Source organism: Zalophus californianus, chromosome 8 (assembly GCF_009762305.2).
Source record: "Zalophus californianus isolate mZalCal1 chromosome 8, mZalCal1.pri.v2, whole genome shotgun sequence".
NCBI classification, from domain to species: domain Eukaryota; kingdom Metazoa; phylum Chordata; class Mammalia; order Carnivora; family Otariidae; genus Zalophus; species Zalophus californianus.
Window position 1 is genome coordinate 22,785,360 of NC_045602.1, and position 22,253 is coordinate 22,807,612.

A 22,253-nucleotide genomic window follows, 5' to 3' on the forward strand; every position below is an offset into this window, starting at 1 on the left:
GCTCTAGCTACATGGAACTACTGTTATTCCCCCGCAGATGTTATGCATTTTCACACATCTGTGACCACTTTGCATATGCTATTTCCTCTGCCTGGGGTGCCCCCTGCTACTTCTCTTCTTAAAGAACTCCTATTCATCCTTCAAGACCCTATTCAAAAGTCAGATGCCTCTTCAAATCTTGCTTGACTCCCCGGACCGGATTGGATGCTCTGTGCTCCAAGGCATAGGGTTCCTTCCTTGGTTCATCACCCAGTAAGTAATTATTAGGATTTGCATGTTTATCTTCCTCTTAGTTGCTTCTCCAGGGCAGGCACTGTGTCATTCACCTTTGTAAATCCAGTGCAGGGCCCTAATAATTCCTCAGGCAATATTTGTGTAAGAATGAACACCCATGCTGCTGGCTTTGTGGTATTTTTGAGTGGCATTAAGAGAACATTTCTGTCACCATGGGCCTCCTCTGGTGCACAGTGCCATCTCTCCAGACAAGTGTCATAGATCTGTGAGTCTGTGTATTCACACAGCATCAGTACAGCAATCCTCAGGTAGTCTTACATTGGATTTATTTATTTTATACATGAACTCTCTGGGTGGTTATTATAGTTACCATCATAAGATGAAGAGACTGAGATGCCAGCAGATTAAGTAACATTGTGTTCAAGGTTCCAGTACATGCAGAGCAAAGCTGGGACTTGAATCCCAGTATTTTGGCTGCAAGAGCCACAAGATCTCTGCCTACACCAGAGATTCTCAATAAGTGGTCTTTGAATCAGTAGATCAGCGTCACCTTGGATCTTGTTGGAAATGCAAATGATTGGGCCCTGCCCCAGACCTACTGAATCAGAAACTCCTAGGATGAGCCCAGCAATCTGTTTTCAACAGCCCTGCAGGTGATTCTGTTGCATGGTTCATTTCAAGTTCAAGAACCCAGGCCTACACCATAACGGCGCCCGCAGCCTAGAGCCAGAGCCAGAGCCAGAGGAGGGCGCTCCAAGGCAAACTTTCACCCCTAAGCAGTCATGGCAGCTGGGATGGGGACAGGTAGAAGGGAAGAAAGGCAGGGACCGAGTTAGGAGATAGAATTCTAGTCCTACCAGTTCTGCAATGATTGGCTGAGTGATTCTGAGCACTTCTCTGGGTCTCAGTTTTCTCATCTGTAAAATGAGGATGTTGACTAGCTGATCTCAAATTTCCCTTTATGTTCTGTTATTCACTCTCCTTCTTTGGAATAGTAATGTTGTCTATGCTAGGAATGGAATGAAGACAGAGTATGAGTGCTCATTTTTAATGGATTTTTCCCATACTTGGAAATCAACAGGCCCAAATTCCAAATCCTTGGACTAGCTACTTTCTTCCTCCTTAGGGGCAGAAAGTCAGAGCAAACATTTGAGTCGACTCATGAAACTTCGTTAGGCAAAACAATAGAAACCCGTCTGATGGTATTGGTTTGGACCCCCCTCCACTGTCTGGGGCTCCTCTCCATGGGCCTTTTCCCTGATCCCTCCCCTGTTATCCGCTTCCCCACTGTGACTCTGCCAGACCCTCTTGCTCACAGGACCATCTCCCTGTTCCCCCAGCGAGCCTGTGTACATTTCCTACTCCTCTCCACGGGGTTGCCCAACTCAGAGGCTCTTGCTTATCTGACACTTTTTTGAGGAAGGGTGAGGTGTGACGTGTCAGGCTGACTTACTAGGTATGCCAGGGGCTTGATTGCCTAATGGGGGAAGTCCCAGGGTCACATGGAAGCCCTATCCTCCTGCTTTCCTGTGGTCCTGAGGGCCCTCCCTGGGGCCCCCACACACTGGGTGGGACTGTGCCCATAGGGTACCTGGTGGGGCCCAGCATTTACTGGCAGCTGGGAAACCTTTCTACATCAGGCTGAAAAGAAGGAAGATTGTTAAGAAACAACTGGCAAGTAGGATGCTTAGAAGATTCTAAGGAGTGAGGTTAGAAGCTATAACTGCACACAAATTTACACATTTATAAAAAAAAAACCCAGCTCAGCCTGATGTTGGCCTGTTCTCTTGTGAGATCCCCTCTCCTCCTCTTTTGCATATGTTCAGAATGTATTTCAACCTCACTTCTTAGAATCCCCTTTGAGATGATTATGAAAATTTGAGACAAGTAATTGCACCGTAAAAGTAGATCCCTGAATCAGAAAGATGGGTAGTCAACAAGAGAACATGGCTGAACTCTTGAGTCCAGAGGGCCTATCAGAAGGTGGGCAGATTTTAAAAGTCGGTCAAATACTATGTCACCTTCAGCACAATCACATGTGCCGGATAATGAGCCCGAGTGTCTATCAAATCAGTATCATGCTCACAGGCTCAAGTGTGAGTTTTCCAGAGTTCAGGAAAAGCTTACAGTGCAGGACAGTCAGGTGTTGCTGCAGTCCTTAGGTTAAAAGCCAAAGAAGGTGGTTATTAAACAGGGCCCCAGAAAGGACAGGAGCTCACTGAGGCTGCACTCCTGGGCTACAAGTAGCCTAGGGAAGCTGGCTGCCTCCTAGATTGGGCATCGGTGGAATTACAGGTTAATAAAGAATATGTATGTTCTCCAAACTCATCAAGTATACATGAAGTATTTTCAGCTTTTTATATGTCATACCTAAATAACGTGTTTTTTTAAAAAGAATATGTGTGTAAATCTGTGCAGTTATAGGTTCTAATGTACCCTTTAAGTCAGCACACATTGTCAGTGGTTCCTGATCTCACCCAGTACCCTGGAAGCCCATGTCAACACTTTCCGTTGATGGCTGCTCTTTTTTCCCCTGTTCTGAGTCCCGCCAAAGTGCACCTGGTAGTTGAAGTGCAACCTGGAACTTGCCAGTCCACCTCCGTGGGCCTGGCATGTCCCAGGATCCAGGGGGCTTGAGGGCCTGGGCAGACTCAGGCATAGGGTCATCTCACTGGGCCTGCTCCAGAATGGGTCCCTCTTTCTCCCTCACAGTCTACTCCTGCCCCAGCTCATCCTGATGTTGGCCTGTTCTCCTGGGAGATCCCCCTCTCCTCCTCTTCTGCATATGTTCAGAATGTATGTCAACCTCACTCCTTAGAATCTTCTAAGCATCCTATTTGCCAGCTTACGTGACTTCTGAACATTCATTTCTGGTGCTGTCTTCCATCCAAAGATTGGCCAAGTCTGAAGTCTGAACACTGGGGTTCTTTAGCAGTTCCTGATGTGTGCAGGAGAGAGGAGGTGTGGGCCGTAGTCATAATAAGCTGATGCAATCTAGCTGTGCGCCCCGCCCACCCAGGCACATCACGTTACTTCCCTGGGCCTCACTTTTATCATCTGCAAAAGGAAAATGTTGATTCAGATGCCCTCTGAGGCTTTCCAGCTCTAACATTCTGAGATCCTGGAGCCCACTCTGGCTAAAACAGAAGGCTCCGAGGTCCTGCCCATGACCCCACCCATGGCCAAGTGGAATTAGAAGGAAGCGCACGCAGTGTCAGGAAGGACAGTGGGGAGGACTCTCGGCCAGTTGATCACTTGCCTTTTGTGGACTTAGGTTTAAGGAGCGCCTGTTGGGTGGGGCCTGGCTGGAAGGAATGAGCCAGCCTCCCCCAGATTTCCCCCTGCCTGAGTGCTTGCCTCACAGGCTGTTGCTTCACCCTCCTTACCACTTCCCGGGGCGGGGAGGGGAAGGGCAGATGGGCAGCAGCTGATGCAATAGACAGAGGGACGGACGCAAGCCTGTGTGGTTCTTCAAAGACAGAGCAAAGGTCAGCTGGGCTGGGCCCACCTGGGCTGCAGCTGCGAGGCTCGGCTCTCTGCAGAGTTTCAGCTTCCTCTTCTTCCTCGACTCTCTCCTGGAATGGAGTTTATTCTCTGGTTGTCAGAGCCAATAGTTGATACCAATGTGTTAGAGTCTCCTCATATCCTTCACTTGCAGTGCTCTAACCTGCAGAGAACATCCTTGCCTGCTAGGAATGTGCACGTCTGTGTACACGCACGCACGCGCACCCAGTGGGGACATCCGGAAGTGAGATAGTTGTTCTAAGAATGAGCTCCCAGTGCTCTTCTGAGGAAGTGGGTTCAGTCAGGAGGATCAGAGAGTGTCAGAAGATCTGGATATTTCCTGTGTAGCCAAAGTCTCAAAATGTGGCCTAAGAAATGCCATTTCTATTCAAGACCCCTTGTATCAAATATCATTGAGACTCTGGGCTACTTGCCCATCTCCTGGGGATCTGCATGCCTTGGACACGATATAACTCTTTTTAATCTTTAAAGTTAAAACAAAGTCTGCAGTGGGAAAAAAACCAAGGTGCATCAAGTCCTTTGTCAAGTCCTTGACAAAAGGAAAAATTGCTAAATATTGCACTCAAACTAGCTCGATAATGAGTAACTATACCTTCATGATAAATGGCAAAGAGCTTTGTCTTACTAAATTCATGCTTCAAGGTTGCACATTCTGTGCACTAGGCTCAAGAAATAAAGTCTAAGTACCTTTAGGCCCTACATGACTCATAATCATCATAATTTACTTTGCATTTACTACGTGCCAGGCCCTGTGCTAAGTGATATACATGAATTATCACATTTTGTCCTCAAACCCTATGAGATAAGAGCCTATTATTATCCCCTTTTACAGATGCAGAAACTGAGGCAAAGATGTTTTAGTAACTTGCTTAAGGACACCAGTAAGTGGTTGAGTTGAGATGTTAACCTTGTTTCCTGACTCTGAGGTTTTTTTTTTTTATTTTCATAACCATCTGAAAAACTCACCTATACAAATAGAGGATTTAAGTGGGATAGAATCCTTCACATTACAAAAGGATTCACCAGAATGTTCTCTAAATCCCGAATTCCCCTATAACTTTAGTCAATAAAATCCACAATTTTATTTTCTGGACTTTGTTTTATTTCTGTATTTTCAGGAACATAGTTTTTGAGTATAAGAGACTTATTCTCTTTGGGAAGGGTCACTATGAACCCTCTCATCAAATTAGTTAATTCCAGTATAATTAATGCTGATAATAGTTAACGATTGACTTATTTTCTTATGGGTATTGAATAACTAAATTTAGAAAGGAGCTTTGGGCAAGGTAGTTTATAATTTAAGTATGAATTTTATAATTATACATTTGTATATCTTCTCACATAATCAAATTTAATCAAATAAATAGCCTAAAAGAGTGAAATTATAGTGTTATCATGATGTAGCAGGAGTTGGGGGTTTTCTTCTTGAATCAGCCATCAACTTGATTTATAGGTGTTTTATCTCATTAACCTTTATGTCATGGAGCTAATTAGTGATGCTGGGAACTGCAAAACACGCTTGAAGCAGCCATGTTGCTCTTTAACTCCATCGTGCGCCAAATTAAACTGGACCCAATTATTCTGAATCATTGAAGACATCTTTGGAAAGACTTTGTCTCCTTCATTTCAAATGGCTTACTGGAATGAAAATCAAACTTGATGTGAACCCTGTTTTTCTCTTTTGGGTATATACCATTTTACACCAGAACCTTCTGAATCTTTCAAAAGCTCTTCCCAGAGAGGCAAACACATGCAGATTGCTCTGACTATCCCTGTTTGGGTAAAGTTTTCCCAGGATTCCACGGAGGGTCCTGAAGATTTCACTGCTGGCCTTCCATGTGCTGGTGAGCATCAGGGCAGCTGCGCTAGAACCCAGCCCCATTTGGAGGGCTGCCATCTTGACGATGGAGAAGGTCCCTCAGGTTCTCATAGTGCTCTCGGTGTCCTTGTGCTTCTGTTCCCCATTCTTCCTTTTGGAACTAAGCCCCTGAGGCACAGGTAGTTACAGCCTTTCTTCCCTTCCAGCATTCTCTGGGAGGATTCTGAGCTGTGTGCTCTCCCATTCTTGTGGCTGGATTAAGATGATGGCTAGGATGGAAGGAGCCACATAGGCTAGATTATTTTCATAGGAAAAAGTGTGAAAATACTCTCCGGAGAGAGAATGGGCTGGGTGTAGCTCTTGAGTGGGACTTTGAGTGAGAAAAATGGCCATTTCTTCAAGAAGCTTAGCAAAGATTTACGTTTTTTTAAGGCATTTGGAGTTCAACTTGTGTGTTTTTTTAAAAATATGTATTTATTTTACAAAGGGGGGGAGAGAGAGAATGAGAGCATAAGTGGGGGAGGGGCAGAGAGAGAGAGAGGGAGAGAGAGAGAATCTCAAGTACACGCCATGCTGAGCATGAAACCTGATGCAGGGCTTTATCTCATGACCCTAAGATCATGACCTAAGCTGAAATCAAGAGTTGGCTACTTAACCAACTGAGCCCCCCAGCTGCCCCAGCTTGTGTTTCTTTTGAATAAAATACCACATGAAGATGGACCTCCATAAGGGAGGAAGAAGGCTCAGGTTTATTCAAGTTACATTTCAAGTAATTTTCTGAGAGAGAAAACTGGTTTGGGTTTTGGGTAGAAAAATCTAAGACAATGGCTTGCAGTGGGGTTTTCTGAATTCCATGGGCTTAGAATAGAACTGTGAAGTGTGGGAGTCATAGAGAGGGACCCATGGGAGGATATATTATCAGGTGGAGGCCATTCACCTCTCAGATTTGTGGGTGAAGCTGAGGTTTCTTTTGGGGGTGATTTCACTTGAAGAGTAAACCTCAGTACTGGAGTAAGGTGACACCAAACTTGAATTTCTTTTCTTGGTTTAGTTTAAAAAAATGGACTAGATTGTTAACATACAGAAGAATTTTTCTGTGGGTTCTTGCTCCTTAAATGCCAAACTGGTGTTCTCATGCCGTTTGACATGTCTCTCGGGTGAATGACTCAGCCCTGGCCTCATGGACCCTCCACAGGCTCTCCCTCCCTCAGGGGTGCAGGTGTGTCCCCACCTCGGTTGGAGGCCAGGAAACTAACCACAAACTCCTGGCTAGGAGACTGTAGGCTCCTGCCTTGGAGGCAAAACAGGGTGAAACACAGGCAGGCAGGATCCCAAACCACAGAAGCTCAAGTTAGGTCATCTTTGTGAACATGACAACTCGCTGTCTCTCTTAGTCAACAAAAAGAAACATAGACCCATTCAGAAATGGCTTGAAAAGATGGAATTTGCATGACTTTGGTGACTTGCCATTGAGTGCTATTCCAAAGCAAAGGAGAATTAATTAGCGCGTCCTTTTCACAAGCCAAGAAACGTGCAACGGTACACTCACACCGGTTTACTGCAGGACCATTGAGTACACGAGTTTAAATTTCTTGTCTGGTCTGGTAACCAATGAGTACAATGTCTGATTTCTTGTTCCCTCCTCACATGCACCTGGCAACATGGGGGACTGTGTGCTGGGCAGGATCCATCTTTCTTTTTCTTTTTTAAAAAAGACTTTATTTGAGAAAGAGAGAGAACATGAGCAGGGGCTAGGGGTAGAGGGGGAGGGAGAAACAGACTCCCCGCTGAGCAGGAAGCCTGATGCGGGACTCCATCCCAGAACCCCGGGATCATGACCTGGGCCGAAGACAGACGCTTGACTGACTGATCCACCCAGGCACCCAGGAACCATCTTTCAAAGCCCTTGGAGAGGGTGCCTGGGTGGCTCAGATGGTTAAGCGTCTGCCTTCGGCTCAGGTCATGATCCCAGGGTCCTGGGATTGAGTCCCGCATCGGGCTCCCTGCTCCTTGGGAGCCTGCTTCTCCCTCTGCCTCTCTCTCTCTGTCTCTCATGAGTAAATAAAATCTTTAAAAAAAACAAAACAAAACAAAGCCCTTGGAGAAGTTGCAGAGACACTCACAGGACTCTCCCTCTGTGGAACCAGGCTCATTGGGACAGTTAGAAATTAGGTTGAGGATCAGGTTATTGGGGAGGAAGAAGTGATGGAAAATTCTTCTTCTTCTGAAAACAGTTATTCATGGGAACTTTGCCATGACTGGTATGGCCATTAATACAGTCATTTCATTTTGCCTTAAATGTGAGATCCAGTCCAAGGCGGAGGGAGATGAACCCTTAGAAATGCACAATGACTATTTACCCGGTTTACTTGTGGGAATCAAGCAAATGAATTGGCCTGAGAAAAACAACACTGCTTTAAAAAGCATTCTCTTGTGTTCACAGTATATTTATAGTAATCATTAGGAAAAAGGGCCTGGTGTTTTGAGGAACCTATCAGAAATCTTCAGCCCAGTTTGTTGCTAGGGCAGAGTGAGAATGAATTTACCTTACTGAAATCCTAACTGCTACTGTCAGGGTGATCCAGAAAGTCTGGATAATGCTATGCATAGGAAAAACAAACAGAAACGTTTTCTTTTCTAGACTGGCACCCCTGAAGACTAGGAATAATAGTCACTTCAAATATGAGTTATTGATCCATTGCTCTAAGGCTAGTTAATAACAAATACACTGTTTGTTCTTTGTAGGATTTAACATTTGCCCAACCTACGTATAGCACATGGAATTTGGTCTTAACTCACAGAGCCACACTGGTTGCCTTTGACCCCGGCATGTATCTTACTGACATCTGTTTTGCACAGAGGAAGTAGGAGAGTAATAGAATTGATGCTGAATGCACTAAATTTTGCCCAGGACAAACACGTTCCAGGCAGCTTCATGGAATTAATCCTATAGCCCAGATGAGTTATTTCTGGAACTGGGGCCTCTCTGGCCACCTACCTCCCCACAGGTTGGTGCAGTCCCCGATTCCTATAGCAGATCTACTTAAGAAGGCCAGTGTATTTTCCCGGTTGCATTGTTCTGTAGCCTGCTAATCTCCACAGATGAGACAGTTTAACACGCTCATGTCTCATGTGGCCAGAGATCTGCTCTGTGACAGCATCAGGACCAATCTTGTCCTGGGAAGAGGACTAGACAGAGCTTGGCCCTAGTAGTTAACATCAAGTCATGGTGGTTTCTGGCTCCACTCTGGCCTCTTGCCTGGCTCCAGAGACGGGACTCTTCCCTTTGTTCATTCACTTTATAAATATTGGTTGAGCATCTGCTCTGTGCCAGGCCCACAAATATGGCAGTAACTACAACAGTTGGAAATCCCTGCCCATCTCTGACTTTTATTTCATTTTAAGAAACTGAGTCTTGTCCTACCATTTTGTCCCAAATTTCAATGGTGGTTCCCTGGTCAGTAAGCCACTTCTGGAACAATATCTCTCAAACTTTAATGTACATGCAAATCACCCGGGGGACCTTGTTAAAATGCAGATTCTGATTCAGTAGGTCTTGGGTGGGGCCTGAGATTCTGCACATTTAACAAGCTCCCAAATGATACTGCTAGGATGCTGCTTGGCTTCACCTTGAGTGGCAAGGATATACAGCCAGCAATATCAGCACCATCTACAAATTTGTTAGAAATGCGGATCTTCAGGCCTTGCTTCAGAACTACTGGCTCAGAATCTGTCCTTTAACAAGATTCCCAGGAGTTGAGGGGCACCTGGGTGGCTTAGTCAGTTAAGTGTCTGCCTTTGGCTCAGGTCATGATCCCAGGACCCTGGGATCGAGCCCCGCATCGGGCTCCCTGCTCAGCGGGAAGCCTGCTTCTCCCTCTCTCACTCCCCCTGCTTGTGTTCCCTCTCCCGCTGTGTCTCCGTTTGTCAAATAAATAAATTAAAAAAAAAAAAGATTCCCAGGAGTTGAGAAACAGCAATCTAGAGCAGTGATTCCCAAAGTACGTGCAACATCAGAAGCTACAGGTGACAGTTATAAAATCCCTGTGGGTCTCGTTCCCCCGCCCACTACGTTGTATTACCTGGCAGTGAGCACCCCAGGTGATTCTGATGGATACCAGGTTTGAAAACCTCCAAAGCATTTTTGGAGGACAATGTCTGAGCTTCATGGGATTGGAAAAAGCCTTAGAGATGACCTAATGATAATCATCTGAGATCGTGGGCTCCTCCGACGTTACCCTCACACAAATCCCAGATAAGAAACTGAGGCCGGGTTCTTGCCTAGGGTCCCGTGGTTAGAAACGGCAGAGTCTGGCTTCCAGCACATGTGTAGTTCTCCTTCCACCGCAGCCCTGCTCCCTACCCACTGCGGGAATGCCTCTCCTTGACCCTGACCCAAATCTTCCCCTCCTCCAGTGGCGAGTTTCAGCCCATTACCTCTAAACCTCTACACCCTCACCAGCGCTTTACTGCTGTCCTCTCCTCACCCATAGCACCCACCAACCAAACCACACGTTTAATTGGTTGACTTTCCCCAAAGACCGTTTCTGTCAGCCTTTTGATAATGTTTGCGGCTCTTCTTGGGGGCAGGTGAAGTATGTGGGTGGCAAGGGTGTTGTCCTCTGGACTTTCATCCATCTTTCAAGAAGGCAGTTGAACTTTCTACTCTTTGTCTTCCATTTCAGTATCTCTGGTGAGTGTTCTGCAGCCTTCTGGAATTATGTGGGCACCTCCTATCTTGGCTTACAGCTTCAAGACTTCCTCATTCTCTCAGTTTGGCCACTTTCTCCCCTCCCCACCCTACTCGGGGAGGTGCTGCTGACCATGGACAGGCTTGGAGCTCATGGTCCAACATACCCGAGCCCAGTCCTTGAGTGTACATTAGAATCTCTTAGGGAGCTTAAAAGAACCGGAAGTCTGGACTGCACTCAGATCGATTAAACTAAAACCTCAGGTAGGCATCACTAGTTTATGAAGCTCCCCAGGTGATTCCAGTGTGCAACCAAGGTTGAGGGCTGCTGAAAGTCCAGGGAAAATTGTTTCTGGATAAATGTATGTGCATTTTCTGGGAAAGCTAAGATGTCTATGGCACCTTCTGCCTTCCCTCCCTCCCCTCCCCCCAGAAAAGGCTCAGGGACTGGTCTAAGATAATAAATAAGCAGGAAGAATTTACCAATTATTAAGGAAACACCAAATGTGTGTGTTAACTAAATAAATAGGCATTAATATGCAGAGCAGGGAAAGTGTCTATAGGTGCTTCACAAGTGAAGAGGACCTCCGGAGTGTTCTGGTTGGTGGGATGGGAGAATCCCTACCTCTCCCAATTAGCCAGGAAAACCATGTGATTTCAGATGCTGCCACTCTAGGGGTCTGATCACATCCCTTAACTCCCCCCACCACAGAACCAAGCTTTGGCTGAACCACAACATCCTGGTTCTTCCGTGACCTTGCTCCAGCCATCCTTTCTAGCTCCTCTCCCTCACTTCTTCATACACCCTAGCCCCAGGAGGATGCTCACTGTCCAGTTTTTAGACACTGTGCCTTTGCTTCTGTTCTTTCCCAGGTTCCTCCCACTCTGCCTGTCTTGGGGTGGACCGTGGGGGAAGGAAGGTTGAAGAGACAGAATGGCTGGAGGCATGTTTCCTGAAGGTGCTCAGTTCATATTTGTCAAAGTCAGTAGGGCAGCCACCTTAGGAGCTCCTGCTTGGGGGGTTGGAGGGATGATTTGCAGAGATTCAGAAGCTCTGGCCTTCAGGAGACTTAGATGCCAGTGGGGGGAGGCAGACCAGTGAGAAGCGCAGGGAAGCATAATAGGTGCTCTGAGAGGAATATGTGGAGGGGACATGTCGGGTGGGAGGGTGAGTCAGGAGAGACTTCATCCAGAAAGGGACTGATACCCAGCAGGTCCCAGTGAAAAGAGATGGGACTGAATTAGGAGGCTGAGGCTAGATTATGGAGGGCATTGAATGCCAACCTGAGGACACCCACCACATAGATTGAACCCAGTTGGTGCCCCCAGGTCTTGCCAGCTTTTATTCTTGCTCCCTCAGGAAGTCTTTGCTGTAATACCAATCTGTTGAGGCATAGGACCTAATTGTGAGGCTGTCTCATGTGCCTGGAGGTGTCTATGCTTGGGAAGGTGCCAGCTTTTTGCAGGGAGCCCCGGCCATCTCCTGTAGAGTCTCCTTCCCCACCCCGCCCACGTTCCCAGGCCCCTGGAACAAGTCGCTGACCCTGTAGATAAGAATAGTGGCTGTACTTCCCAACCATAAGTCAGGTGGGACATAGGTATGAGAGTGCGCTGGGCAATGGGCAGTCAGGGACCTCCTGGAACAGGAGAGGAGGGGAATAGCTTCTGGATCTGGGGTTTGAATCCCAATGCTAAGCGCTGGGAATGCAGTATTAACTGATGTAACACAGACACTGTGTCTAAAGCTCTGTGAGAGTAGATGTTCAATAAATGTTCTCCTCCATCTGCTTTCCTGGGCTGACAATCCAGGTGAAACAGCTGTACCTTTCCCCCACTCAGCACCTCCCCCCACACCGAAGAGATGCATACCCCTCCTCTAAGGCCTTCACCCCTTCCGCTTGGGCTGCCAGGATTCTCTAATTATTCTGCACTTTAATAAGGCACAGAGGGCTCATTATGTAAATTCAGGCAAAAAAAAAAAAAACCCACCCCAAAACCCAAATCATGAATTGCATCTGTATTAATAAACATTTTAATTAACACTTACCAACTGCCAACAAAGTGTTAGATGTAAATAACAGGTGGATGCAGGTTGAAGTAATGAGACTAGAAAGCCGCTGCTTCCTTTCTACTCCATCCAGGAATTTCAAGAAATAGTTCTTATGCTATCTCTTTTTATTTATTTTTTATTTTTTAATTTTTTAAGTAGGCTTCATGCCTAGTGCAAAGCCCAATGTGGGGCTCAAACTCATGACCGTGAGATCAAGACCTGAGGGGAGATCAAGAGTCAGATGCTCAACCACCTGAGCCACCCAGGCACCCTGATATTTCTTTCTAAAAATTTTTTTACTTGTTTAAATAATTTCTACATCTAATGTGGGGTTTGAACTCATGACTCGGAGATCAAGAGTCACATGCTTTTCCAACTGAGCCAGCCAGGTGCCCCCTGCTATCTCTTTTTCAAAACAAGCTTATAGGGGCGCCTGGGTGGCTTAGTGAAGTGTCTGATTCTTGGATTTCAGCTCATGTCATGATCTCAGGGCCCTGACTTCAGGGTTGTGAGACTGAGCCCTGCATCAGGCTCTGTGCTGGGCATGGAGCCTGCTTAAGATTCTCTCTCACTCTCGGCCCTTCCTGCTCAGTGCACACACTCTCTCTCTAAAAAAAAAAAAAACAAAAGCCCGAATCCCCCCACAAGCTTATAAGTTCTCCTGAACCCCGAACTACAAGTATACACTTATCGTTTGCCATTTAAACTTGTTTATTAATAATTTAATATTTCTATGGTGCCGCTCATCTCAGATTCATTTATTCAGTTCATTCAGCAGCTAGTCAACATGTGTGGTAGGCACTGTTCTAGGCACCAGGATAGAGCAGTGAGTGAATAAGACAAAGTTCCTGATCTTAGGAAATTTACATTGTGGTGGGCAAAGACCAATAATAAGGAAATCAACAAATACACACACAAAATATTCAGTGGTGAGAAGTGATGTAGAAAAATATAAAGTGAAGTAAGGAGAATAGGGAAAGAGAGAGTGAGTGTGTGTGTGTTGCTTTCCTCTGTGGCCAGGGAAGGCTTCACTGATTAGGTGACATTTGAATGATAGAATTTACTGATTGATTACATATAGGCCATGAGAGAAAGAGGTGTCAAGTTGGCTCCCGGGCTTTTTACTTGAGCAACTGAAAAAATGGAATTGCCACACGCTGGTATGGGGGAAGCCTTAGGGATACAGAGCAAGTTTGGGAATTTGATTTTGGACATGTGCTGTCAAGTAGGCAGTTAAATATGCCAATCTGGAATCCAGAGGAAAGGTTGAGACTGGAGATATAAATTTAGAAATCTTCAGCCTCTAGATTTTTCAAAACCCAAACTAGCTGTGACCACCAAAGGAAGGAGTGTGGACAGGGAAGAGATCCAAGGACTGAGCCCTGGGCAGGCCTCCACTGAAGGGTGGGTGAGGTGAAAACAGAGAAAGAATTGCTGATGAGGAAGAACCAAGAGAGTGGCTACCTGGACACCAGGTGAAGAAAATTTTTCAGGGAGGAGTGAGCCACTGTGTAAAATAATACTGATCGATGCTGAGGAACATAAGGCTCAAGAATTGACCATGGGGCTTGGTGCCGAAGGGGTCACTGGGGCCCTCACCAGAGTGGCTTCTATGGAAAGGAGGAAGGAGGGAGGCAAACGTTTGATGCCAGATTCTGAGAGAGAGATGTTGTCTTAATTCATTGATTGGATACTGTTTTTGAAGAAACCAGCTAGAAAAGACAATTTGAATATGGACTAGATGTTAGGAAACTATTGTTAATTTTTTTAGGAGTGAAAATAGTATTATAGTTATAATCTTAGTCTTGACAGATACCTACTTAAATGTGTAGGGGTGAAGGGTTGTGATATCTGCGATTTAATTTCACAGCTTAGCAAAAAAAATGTATATAAAATATACTTATTTATTCAGAATACATAGCAGAATGTCAGCATTTGTTGAATTGGGCATATGGTGTGTTCATTGCACTATCCTTTTAAGTTTTTGATATGTTTGTAATGTTATAGAAAACTTGGGGAAAATACAGACTCTGGCCCTCACTGGTGGCAAATGGATTTTTTTAAAAGACCACAGGCGACTCTGATATACCATCAGGATGAGAACCACTGATCCAATGCCCCACTGAGCATGAAACAGGTCTGAATAGTTGAAAGACTTTCCGAAGGACAGAACAAAGGCTAAAATTCATGTTTCTTGGCTTCCAGTCCTATGTACTTTTCTTGTATATCCTCTAAAGGAATTTCTTAGATAAGAAACCTGACCTTCTTGAACACCTAAAACTCTGTCAGCAAATGAATTGCACAAGGTAAAGGATTTGGGCACTTAGAGGGTGCTCAATTGTTAAGAGTCAGGTTATTAGAAGACTGAAAATCATTAGAGGGTTAAAAAACTGTAAGGAACTAAGGGCAAGGACTGTCCTAATTTAAAAAAATGAATTGTATTGAAGAGTTCAATAATTTTTTAAATAATTTTATTACTTTTTGTGAAGATAATCCATGAGATTGAATTTTATTTCACATGTTTGTAAGATTTAATATATAGACAAAATCATAGATTAGGAAAGAATTCGAAAGTCCTATTATTAGTTGGGAAATGAGGTTACAGATGAAGTTCTTGGTGTTGAAAGAGCCCAGGTTCCTTGCAGAGAGACATGAAGAATTGAAGAGGCACATTAGTAGTAGGTCCCAGTGTAGTGGGAAAGGCATGAGTCTTGGCAGTCAGACAAGGCCTGGGTTGGAATTCTGACTCTGCCATTGACTAGTTTTGTGACATTAGGCTAGTTATGTGAGTGCCCCGCATCTGTTATTCAGCCCCTCTTGCAGGCACTAGTTGCTCGGATATAGCAGTTAACACAAGATACACAAGGTGCTGCTCTCCTAGAAATCCAACAGGTAATTAAGGAATGGGGGATACTCAGGTGGGGGTTCTAACTCCAAAGGGACTGAAAGCAGCTCTCAACCAGGTGGAGATGAAGTTGGACCGGGAGAGGCAAAAGAAGGCAACATTTTAAGGAACTGTGGGGGAGTCTAGTAGCCTGGAGCGGCTGAGAAACACATACAGTTCCTGTGACTTTAATGCAGGTGATGGCGATTATTTAGTGAAACAAGTATGCAAAGACCTAACTCTGACCCAGAAGTAAGAGGCAGGGCTTGGGGCGTGAACCTGAGCGCTTTAAATTCTCTCTGCCAGGGAAGGGGACTCCAACCTCCAGCACAAAAGTAAAACGCCTAGCCTCTGAAGAACCCAAGACAGAGGGGACGTCGGGACTGGAGGCTTATGCGGGGGGCGTGGCTTCAGGCAGCTACCGACGTCCTCTTCCGGAACAGGCCTGTGCCCCGGAAGCAGTTGTTTGCTGAGAGTCTTTGGTCCCGTTTAGGAGACTGCGTGGGTGTTGTCACCATGTTCCTGTCCGCGGTCACTTGTAAGTGGGGTTGGAGGCGGCGGCAGGGCCTGCGGCGAGGGCGGGAGGAAGGCGTCGGGACGGTGCGGGGCCGGGGGCGCGCGTCGGCCGGGAAGCTGCCGCTGCGACTCTCCAGGCCTTCTGGACTACAGCGTCCGGCATGCCTCGCGGCGCACGGCTTGGCGGGGCGAGTGGTGCTTGGGGTTCTGCGGCACTAGTTCTCCGTCCCGTTGCGGTCCGAGACGGGCAGTCGAGGCTGGTCAGCGGTAGCGGGGCGCTTTCCCCCGTCCTCCGTACGGATGTGGTAGCACAGTCCCTGCACGTCCTAACTGGGAAAAAAAACCCTCAGAATTTTTAGTCCACTCGTTTCGAACTCTGAAGATGAGGAAATGGCTTGAGAAGGGCAGTGACTTACCTAAGTCAGTACAGCTGGGCTGGGAAGGAAGTGTCTGGCTCCCCAAGGCCGCGCTCTTCCCTGCACCAGGCCAACTTCTAGGTTAGTTTCCCTCCTCAACCTGATGTGATGGTTGTTGGCGGTGCATAGGTTAACTTGTCAGACCAGTGGCTTGTTCCAGTGCAATTTTTGCACCTTAGAAGAGGAACGTGTGGAGCAGATCTTAGATTTGAAAAGTAACCGCTCCAACTGAAAAGAGATTGTACAAAGCATTACATCCAGAATTGTGTTGGTCTTATTGGATCTTTGTCTTCTTTCTAGAATCCTAGCGGGATCCCCACAAGCTAGGGAGTAGTTACTTGAGCGACAACCCATGGCATACTTGGTCACTTACATATTTATTACAGACATTTATATGAACTTTGCATAAGAAAGATAACAAGTTGCTATTTTCTTTTCTCTTTCAACCTTTCTGCGAGAAAGTTGCCAAGAGCAAGTCAAAGTAAGTAAGGTTTTTCTTTTTTTTTTAACTTGTTTATGTTTGGTTTGTTTTTCCAGCCGCTGCCAATACATCCTTTTGTTAAACTAAGCATTTGGTCTCAATTTTCTGAAAGTTGGTTTGAGGATTACTTACTTGATGAATTGTTTTGGTTCTGTGAACTCTTTCAAAAAAATTTTCCCTCCTGCCCAACTGACCTATTTAAGTGAGTGTTCAAATAATTGAAGGAGCTCTTGCTGTCTTGCTCCTAAACAAACCATCAGGGTTCCCATGCTCTCTTTGGACTACCATCATATTTCTGTTTCCTCAGAGGGAGCACTGAGGGCCATTTGTCTGGAGTCCAGTACGGGAATCTGACTGAACAAGCTGTGATTTGATTGAACTACAGAGTCAGTTTTAATGAGTTTTGTAATCCTTTGCATTCATGGACTAAGCATTTTAAAAATAGCAGATTAAAGATTCCGTGCTGTACCAGAGAGACTATAAATACCAAACTGGCATCTCAAAATATATTTTGTAGACAATAACTGAAGTAAGATTTTCTGTGTTAAAAATAGGAAAATTCTTTTCTAGAAAAAAAAAAGGAACATTCTAAAGCAGCCGTTGCTTAAAACCCAAGACACATCACAGATCATAAAACTATGTTTTTTGGATTAAAGTTAATGAAAAACATGTAAGTTAGTGTTTTTCTCTCAGATAGCTTTTATTCATACTGCTTTTGCCACAGTCCAGTTATTTATGTTAGAATTCCCCGCCTCCAGGTTCTATAGGAATCTCCCATGCCTTTGGTTTCTTTAGAGGTAATCCCTGCCTCTCATGTTCTTTGTTTCTTTCTTGTGACATCTGTCAAATATGTCTTGCCTTATAGACCTTGTATACACAACTCACCTTCCATACTAAACTGTTGGTTCCTGGAGAGGGGAGGGGCAGCCTTACAGAGCTTTGCATTTCCCATAGTGCATTCCACAGAGTAAGCACTTAATATGTATTTGTTGAATCTTTTTGAATGAATGTTGTCTTTCTTAAATAACATATTTGTGCTGCTTATGTATGAGGCACTGTGCTGGACATTGAAAGGGAGGCAAAGATGTGTAATGTATTTGTAGATGCTACAAATTCTTTTTGGAATTAGATGAGAAATAAAATAGCATGGTCTACATAGGGAAGCCAGGCACATGAAAAAGTAACAGTATAAGGTATTAAAGGGTCTAGTGAGGCAAAACATGAACTTTGTTTTGAATGACTATAAGTTAATCGAATATGAAGGGGAGCAGGGTTGTCTCTTCTGATTGTACTCCTATTGCACATCCTGGAAGATAGGGTTCTTTTGAGATAGTCATCTTTACGATTTCCTGACTGGCCAGCTAGGGTTGCCAGTACTTTTGTATTTTCCCCCTTCCTGACTTCTGCTCCTTCTAAGTGGTGGGTGTCTGAGTCTGTTCCCACATGTAGTTTGATTTTGTTGATTGGTTAGTTGATTACCAAGGCACTCTATAATCAAACAGACCTTGGGAATCAGAGCCGTTGAAATTGTGGTTTATGGAAAATGTGGGCTTAGTCTTAGAACTGAACCTTCTTAGGGCTAAGTGATATCTGACAACTAATACTACCGTACAAAGTTTTCAAAATGTGCCATCCTCCCATGACTGATTTTACTCTATTTCCTCAGCTTGTAATAGTTTATTTTTAAATCTTAGAACCATTCTGGTGAAAATGCTGAGCCAAGCTGGGACAGGTTACTCCTTCAACACTAAGAGAAGCCGACTACGGGAGAAACTGACTCTCTTGCATTATGATCCCATTGGTAAGATTCAGAGAAATTACTCCACAATACAAGTGCTTTCAAGGCCTGTTGCCCTTTCCAGACTGACGCTCAACATGTCTGGGCAGTTTTGTGGTCCCTTTGACTCTGTAGCATTCAGTCAGCCAGTGAGTATTGAATGTTTACTATAGTGCCAGTTAACTGCCCCAGGTGTTGGGATACACCAGGACACAGTCAGGCTCAGTCTCTGCAATCTTGGTACTTACAGTCCAGTTTGGAAGGGAGAGAAAGAAAGAAAAAATGATGTTCTGCTCATTGCTTTGAGAGACACAAGCAGGATGCTGAGATATAGCATAAAGGTGGGGAAAGGCAGATTCCACCTTTATCCTATCCTTTAGGTAGGATAGATCTGGGAAAGAACCAGCCCTATAAAGAGAACAGGTGATACTGTTCAGGAAACAGAAAGAATAGAGTGTCTTTAGATGGGGAGAGAATATTCTCCTGGGATCGTCTAACAGTGGCAAGCGGTTAGGTCCAGATTTGAATGAAAGGAGTATGGTATCTATATATTAGTGCAGAAATAATATAACTATATATTATTTACATTTTGTACCCTCTGCTAAAATGCCATAATGGTAACTTTAAATGGTCTCAGTAGAGGGGCGCCTCGGTGGCTCAGTCAGTTAAACGTCTGCCTTCAGCTCAGGTCATGATCCCAAGGTCCTGGGATCGAGTTCCACTTCGGGCTCCCTGCTCCGCGGGGAGCCTGCTTCTCCCTCTGCCTGCCACTTGCCTTGCTTGTGCTGTCTCTCTTGCTAGCTCTCTCTCTGTGTCAAATAAATAAATGAAAATCTTAAAAAAAAGGTCTCAGTAGATAGAAGTATTTGTCCAAAAGAGGTAAGTGTTCCCAAGGCCAGATTGCCTGCTTACAAACAAAAGACAGCAGCTGATAGCTATTGGTAGAAGCCTAATTTTGTTTTTGGATTTCATGAGCAGATTTATATAAAGTAAACTAGCAAACAAATTATTTATTTTAAAACTTTAGGCCATTTGTTTCATTTTTGTGCCCTTGATTCTGAACAGCCTCTTGGTAATTGCTTCTTAATAAGAACTGGAGCTTCTGGGTTGGTGACAGTGTAGTGACTGTGGGAGAGTGACCTGCTGGGAGAGGGCGTAGAGGCTGTGCGCCCCTTCCCCATACCTGCCCTATGCGTCACTTCCATCTGGCTGCTCCTCAGTTACTAGTAGCTGGTATCAGGAGTTTTCTTCTTTTTTGTGTGTGTGTTATGTTATTTTTAAGTATAAAGACTATCAGTCACATCTACAGACCATGTTACCTACTGCTCTGGCTGCCAGTCTCTTGTCTGTCTCCTAAGCAATGGTGAGGCGGATACCCTTTCCACGGGGAAGAGAAATGATGGTTTGTTGCCTTTGCCAATAACAAAAATGTTGGAGAGCCAGTGGCAAAGCTCTTGTATTGGCATCTTTCATGTGAACTACATCAGAAGAACCAGGGTGTCTATCTCTGTCTGTGATCACACCAGTTCTTCCCAGGTTAGCACCTCCGGTCGCCATACACAGATTACCAGTGTCTAACTTGATGACATCGGTCTGAATGGTGTCCTTCACCTCGATGAGGGGGTCAGGACGGCGGCCGGCGTGAGCATCATGGGTCACCAGGTGAGGGATTCCTTTTGTCCCCACAAAGATCTTCGTTTCGCATAGCTTCTACGTGGCCTCCGCAGGTGTACTGTGCTGAACAGCAGCGCGACCCTTGGTGTCATAGATCAGACGGAAATTCTCCCCAGTCTTGTCAGTGCTGATGACATCCATAAAAGCAGCAGGGTAGGTTATATCAGTTCGGACCTTGCCATCAGTCTTACTAAAACGCTGCAGACAGATCTTCTTGACTTCGTCTCCTGTTAGGGCATGCTTAAGTCTGTTCCTTAGGAAAGTGATGAGAGGGAGACATTCTCTCAGCTTATGGGGACCAGTAGATGGGCGAGGAGCAAACACACCAGTCGGTTTATCCAGCATCCAGTGCTTTGGAGCCGTCACATGCTTCAGATGCTTCTTGGGACCACGAGCCATGGCTGCGCTGGGAACGAAAAGAGCACAGTTGAGTTGAATTGTAAGACACCCAACTGGTGATCAGAATTGAATTGGTACCGGAATCCTATTTCCCAAAATTAATCCATTATATAATGAAATACAGATACCTAACCTCATAATTAGCTTTTTTATTAACTAAGAATAAGGACTCATAGACTCTTATCTCTGGCCATGATGGTATAATAGGAACCGAATCTCCCTTCTCCCTGGAAACAACAAAAGGACAGTGTGGGCAATAAAAGTGACCCTGAAAGAAAGGAGACAAACTAGTGTTTGTGAATAATTAGACAAAATGGGAAATTCTGTCTTGTTTGCTTACCTACACAAGCCTTGTATCTTCAGATGTTATGAGCACAAGCACCTGTGCTCTCCAGGCAGTCTCTTTATAGATGAGGAATCTGATGCCAAGGATCTTAGTCAGGGACACACCGCTAAAATGTGTTACAAAGATTTGAACTCAAGACTGTCAGACTCCGGTGCCCGGGCCCTAAACCACTCTATGTAGGGACCTAGTAATGAGAGGATTCACAGGAGGCTAAAACCTACCTACCAGTGCATGACTTCTGGGCAGGCTATTAGTGCAAATCCTGGCTAACAGCTACATTCAGAGCTGCCTTCAGAGCTGGTACAGAAGGTCTCACAACCACTGTTGAACCATTCATTATGCTGCATTCATCAATGGCTAAGAAAAATAATATCACCTTCAAAAAAAAAAAAAGTCTGTACCAGTGTGAGGAGGCATATTAAAATGGCTCTAAGAAGCCCAGTTATAAAATTGGATAGTTTCCATTCTTTTTTTTTAAGATTTTATTTATTTATTTGACAGAGACGGCGAGAGAGGGAACACAGGCAGGGGGAGTGGGAGAGGGAGAAGCGGGCCTCCCCCCAAGGAGGGAGCCCGATGTGGGACTCGATCCCAGGACCCTGGGATCATGACCCGAGCCGAAGGCAGACGCTTAACGACTGAGCCACCCAGGCACCCGGATAGTTTCCATTCTTTAACAAGAATAAAATTCCCTGCTGTTTTTATGGTGTTAAAATTTCTGGTGATTCTTTATCATAATATAAAAGGAATTCTAGGTTTGTACCTGATGATTGGGAGTCTGAATTTCAGGATGATACCTCATATGGTAGAAAAATTATTAGAATGATAGGGTATGTGTCAGTCCTTTTGGGTTTCTATAACCAAATACCAGAGACTAGGTGGCTTATAAACAACAAATTTATTTCTGAGTTCTGGGGCCTGGGAAGTCCTAAGACCAAGGTGCCAGCATGGTGCCAGTTGCTTTCTCGGGAAGGCCCTCCTGGGTCGTAGCCTCTGCCTTCTTGTGTCCTCACACAGTGGAAGGGCAAGCAAGCTTGTGGGGTCTTTTGTAATGCATTAATCTCGTTCATGGACACACCCTCATGACCAAGGCACCTCCCAGAGGCCCCACCTCTAATACCATTGTGTTTGGGGGTTAGGATTTCAACATATGAATTTGGGGCAGGGCGGGCACAAATTTTCAAACCATAGCAATATGATACTGAGTTGGTGTGATACTTTTCTCCCTCTGATTTCTTTGTATCAGCTGGTGAAAACTCAAAGTGATGAATTTTAAAGTAATTGTTTTTCTAGCATTTAGCTCCTTTAGAGTTTATTTTTAGGAACTTGTACAACATTAATGTTACTTGAATGACTTTTTATCTTTTCAGTATGAAAATGTATCAGGATTTTCATCCTTAGTATAGAAGTGTTAGGAACTTATTATTTGTCAGATTGATTTT

The 22,253-nt window shown here is 44.9% G+C and overlaps 2 protein-coding genes across 4 annotated transcripts in view; one reads left to right on the top strand and one right to left on the bottom strand.

Moving 5' to 3' along the window:
• MRPL33 (mitochondrial ribosomal protein L33) overlaps positions 1–22,253 on the top strand; it is a 52,780-nt gene that overhangs the window by 28,325 nt on the left and 2,202 nt on the right. The window contains exons 2-4 of one of the 2 annotated variants that reach the window (XM_027624148.1): positions 15,509–15,740; positions 16,597–16,615; positions 18,310–18,416. In XM_027624148.1, coding sequence (XP_027479949.1) covers positions 15,596–15,740; positions 16,597–16,615; positions 18,310–18,416 — 271 coding nt within the window. In that variant the 5' untranslated portion in view covers positions 15,509–15,595. The other variant, XM_027624149.1, reaches the window with a different exon arrangement.
• The window catches only part of RBKS (ribokinase), an 84,874-nt gene continuing 82,681 nt past the window's right edge, over positions 20,061–22,253 (bottom strand). Inside the window, exon 8 of one of the 2 annotated variants that reach the window (XM_027624145.1) lies at positions 20,061–20,467. In XM_027624145.1, the coding sequence (XP_027479946.1) occupies positions 20,438–20,467 (30 nt within the window). In that variant the 3' untranslated portion in view covers positions 20,061–20,437. Of the gene's footprint in view, positions 20,473–22,253 lie in introns of both variants that reach the window. The other variant, XM_027624141.1, reaches the window with a different exon arrangement.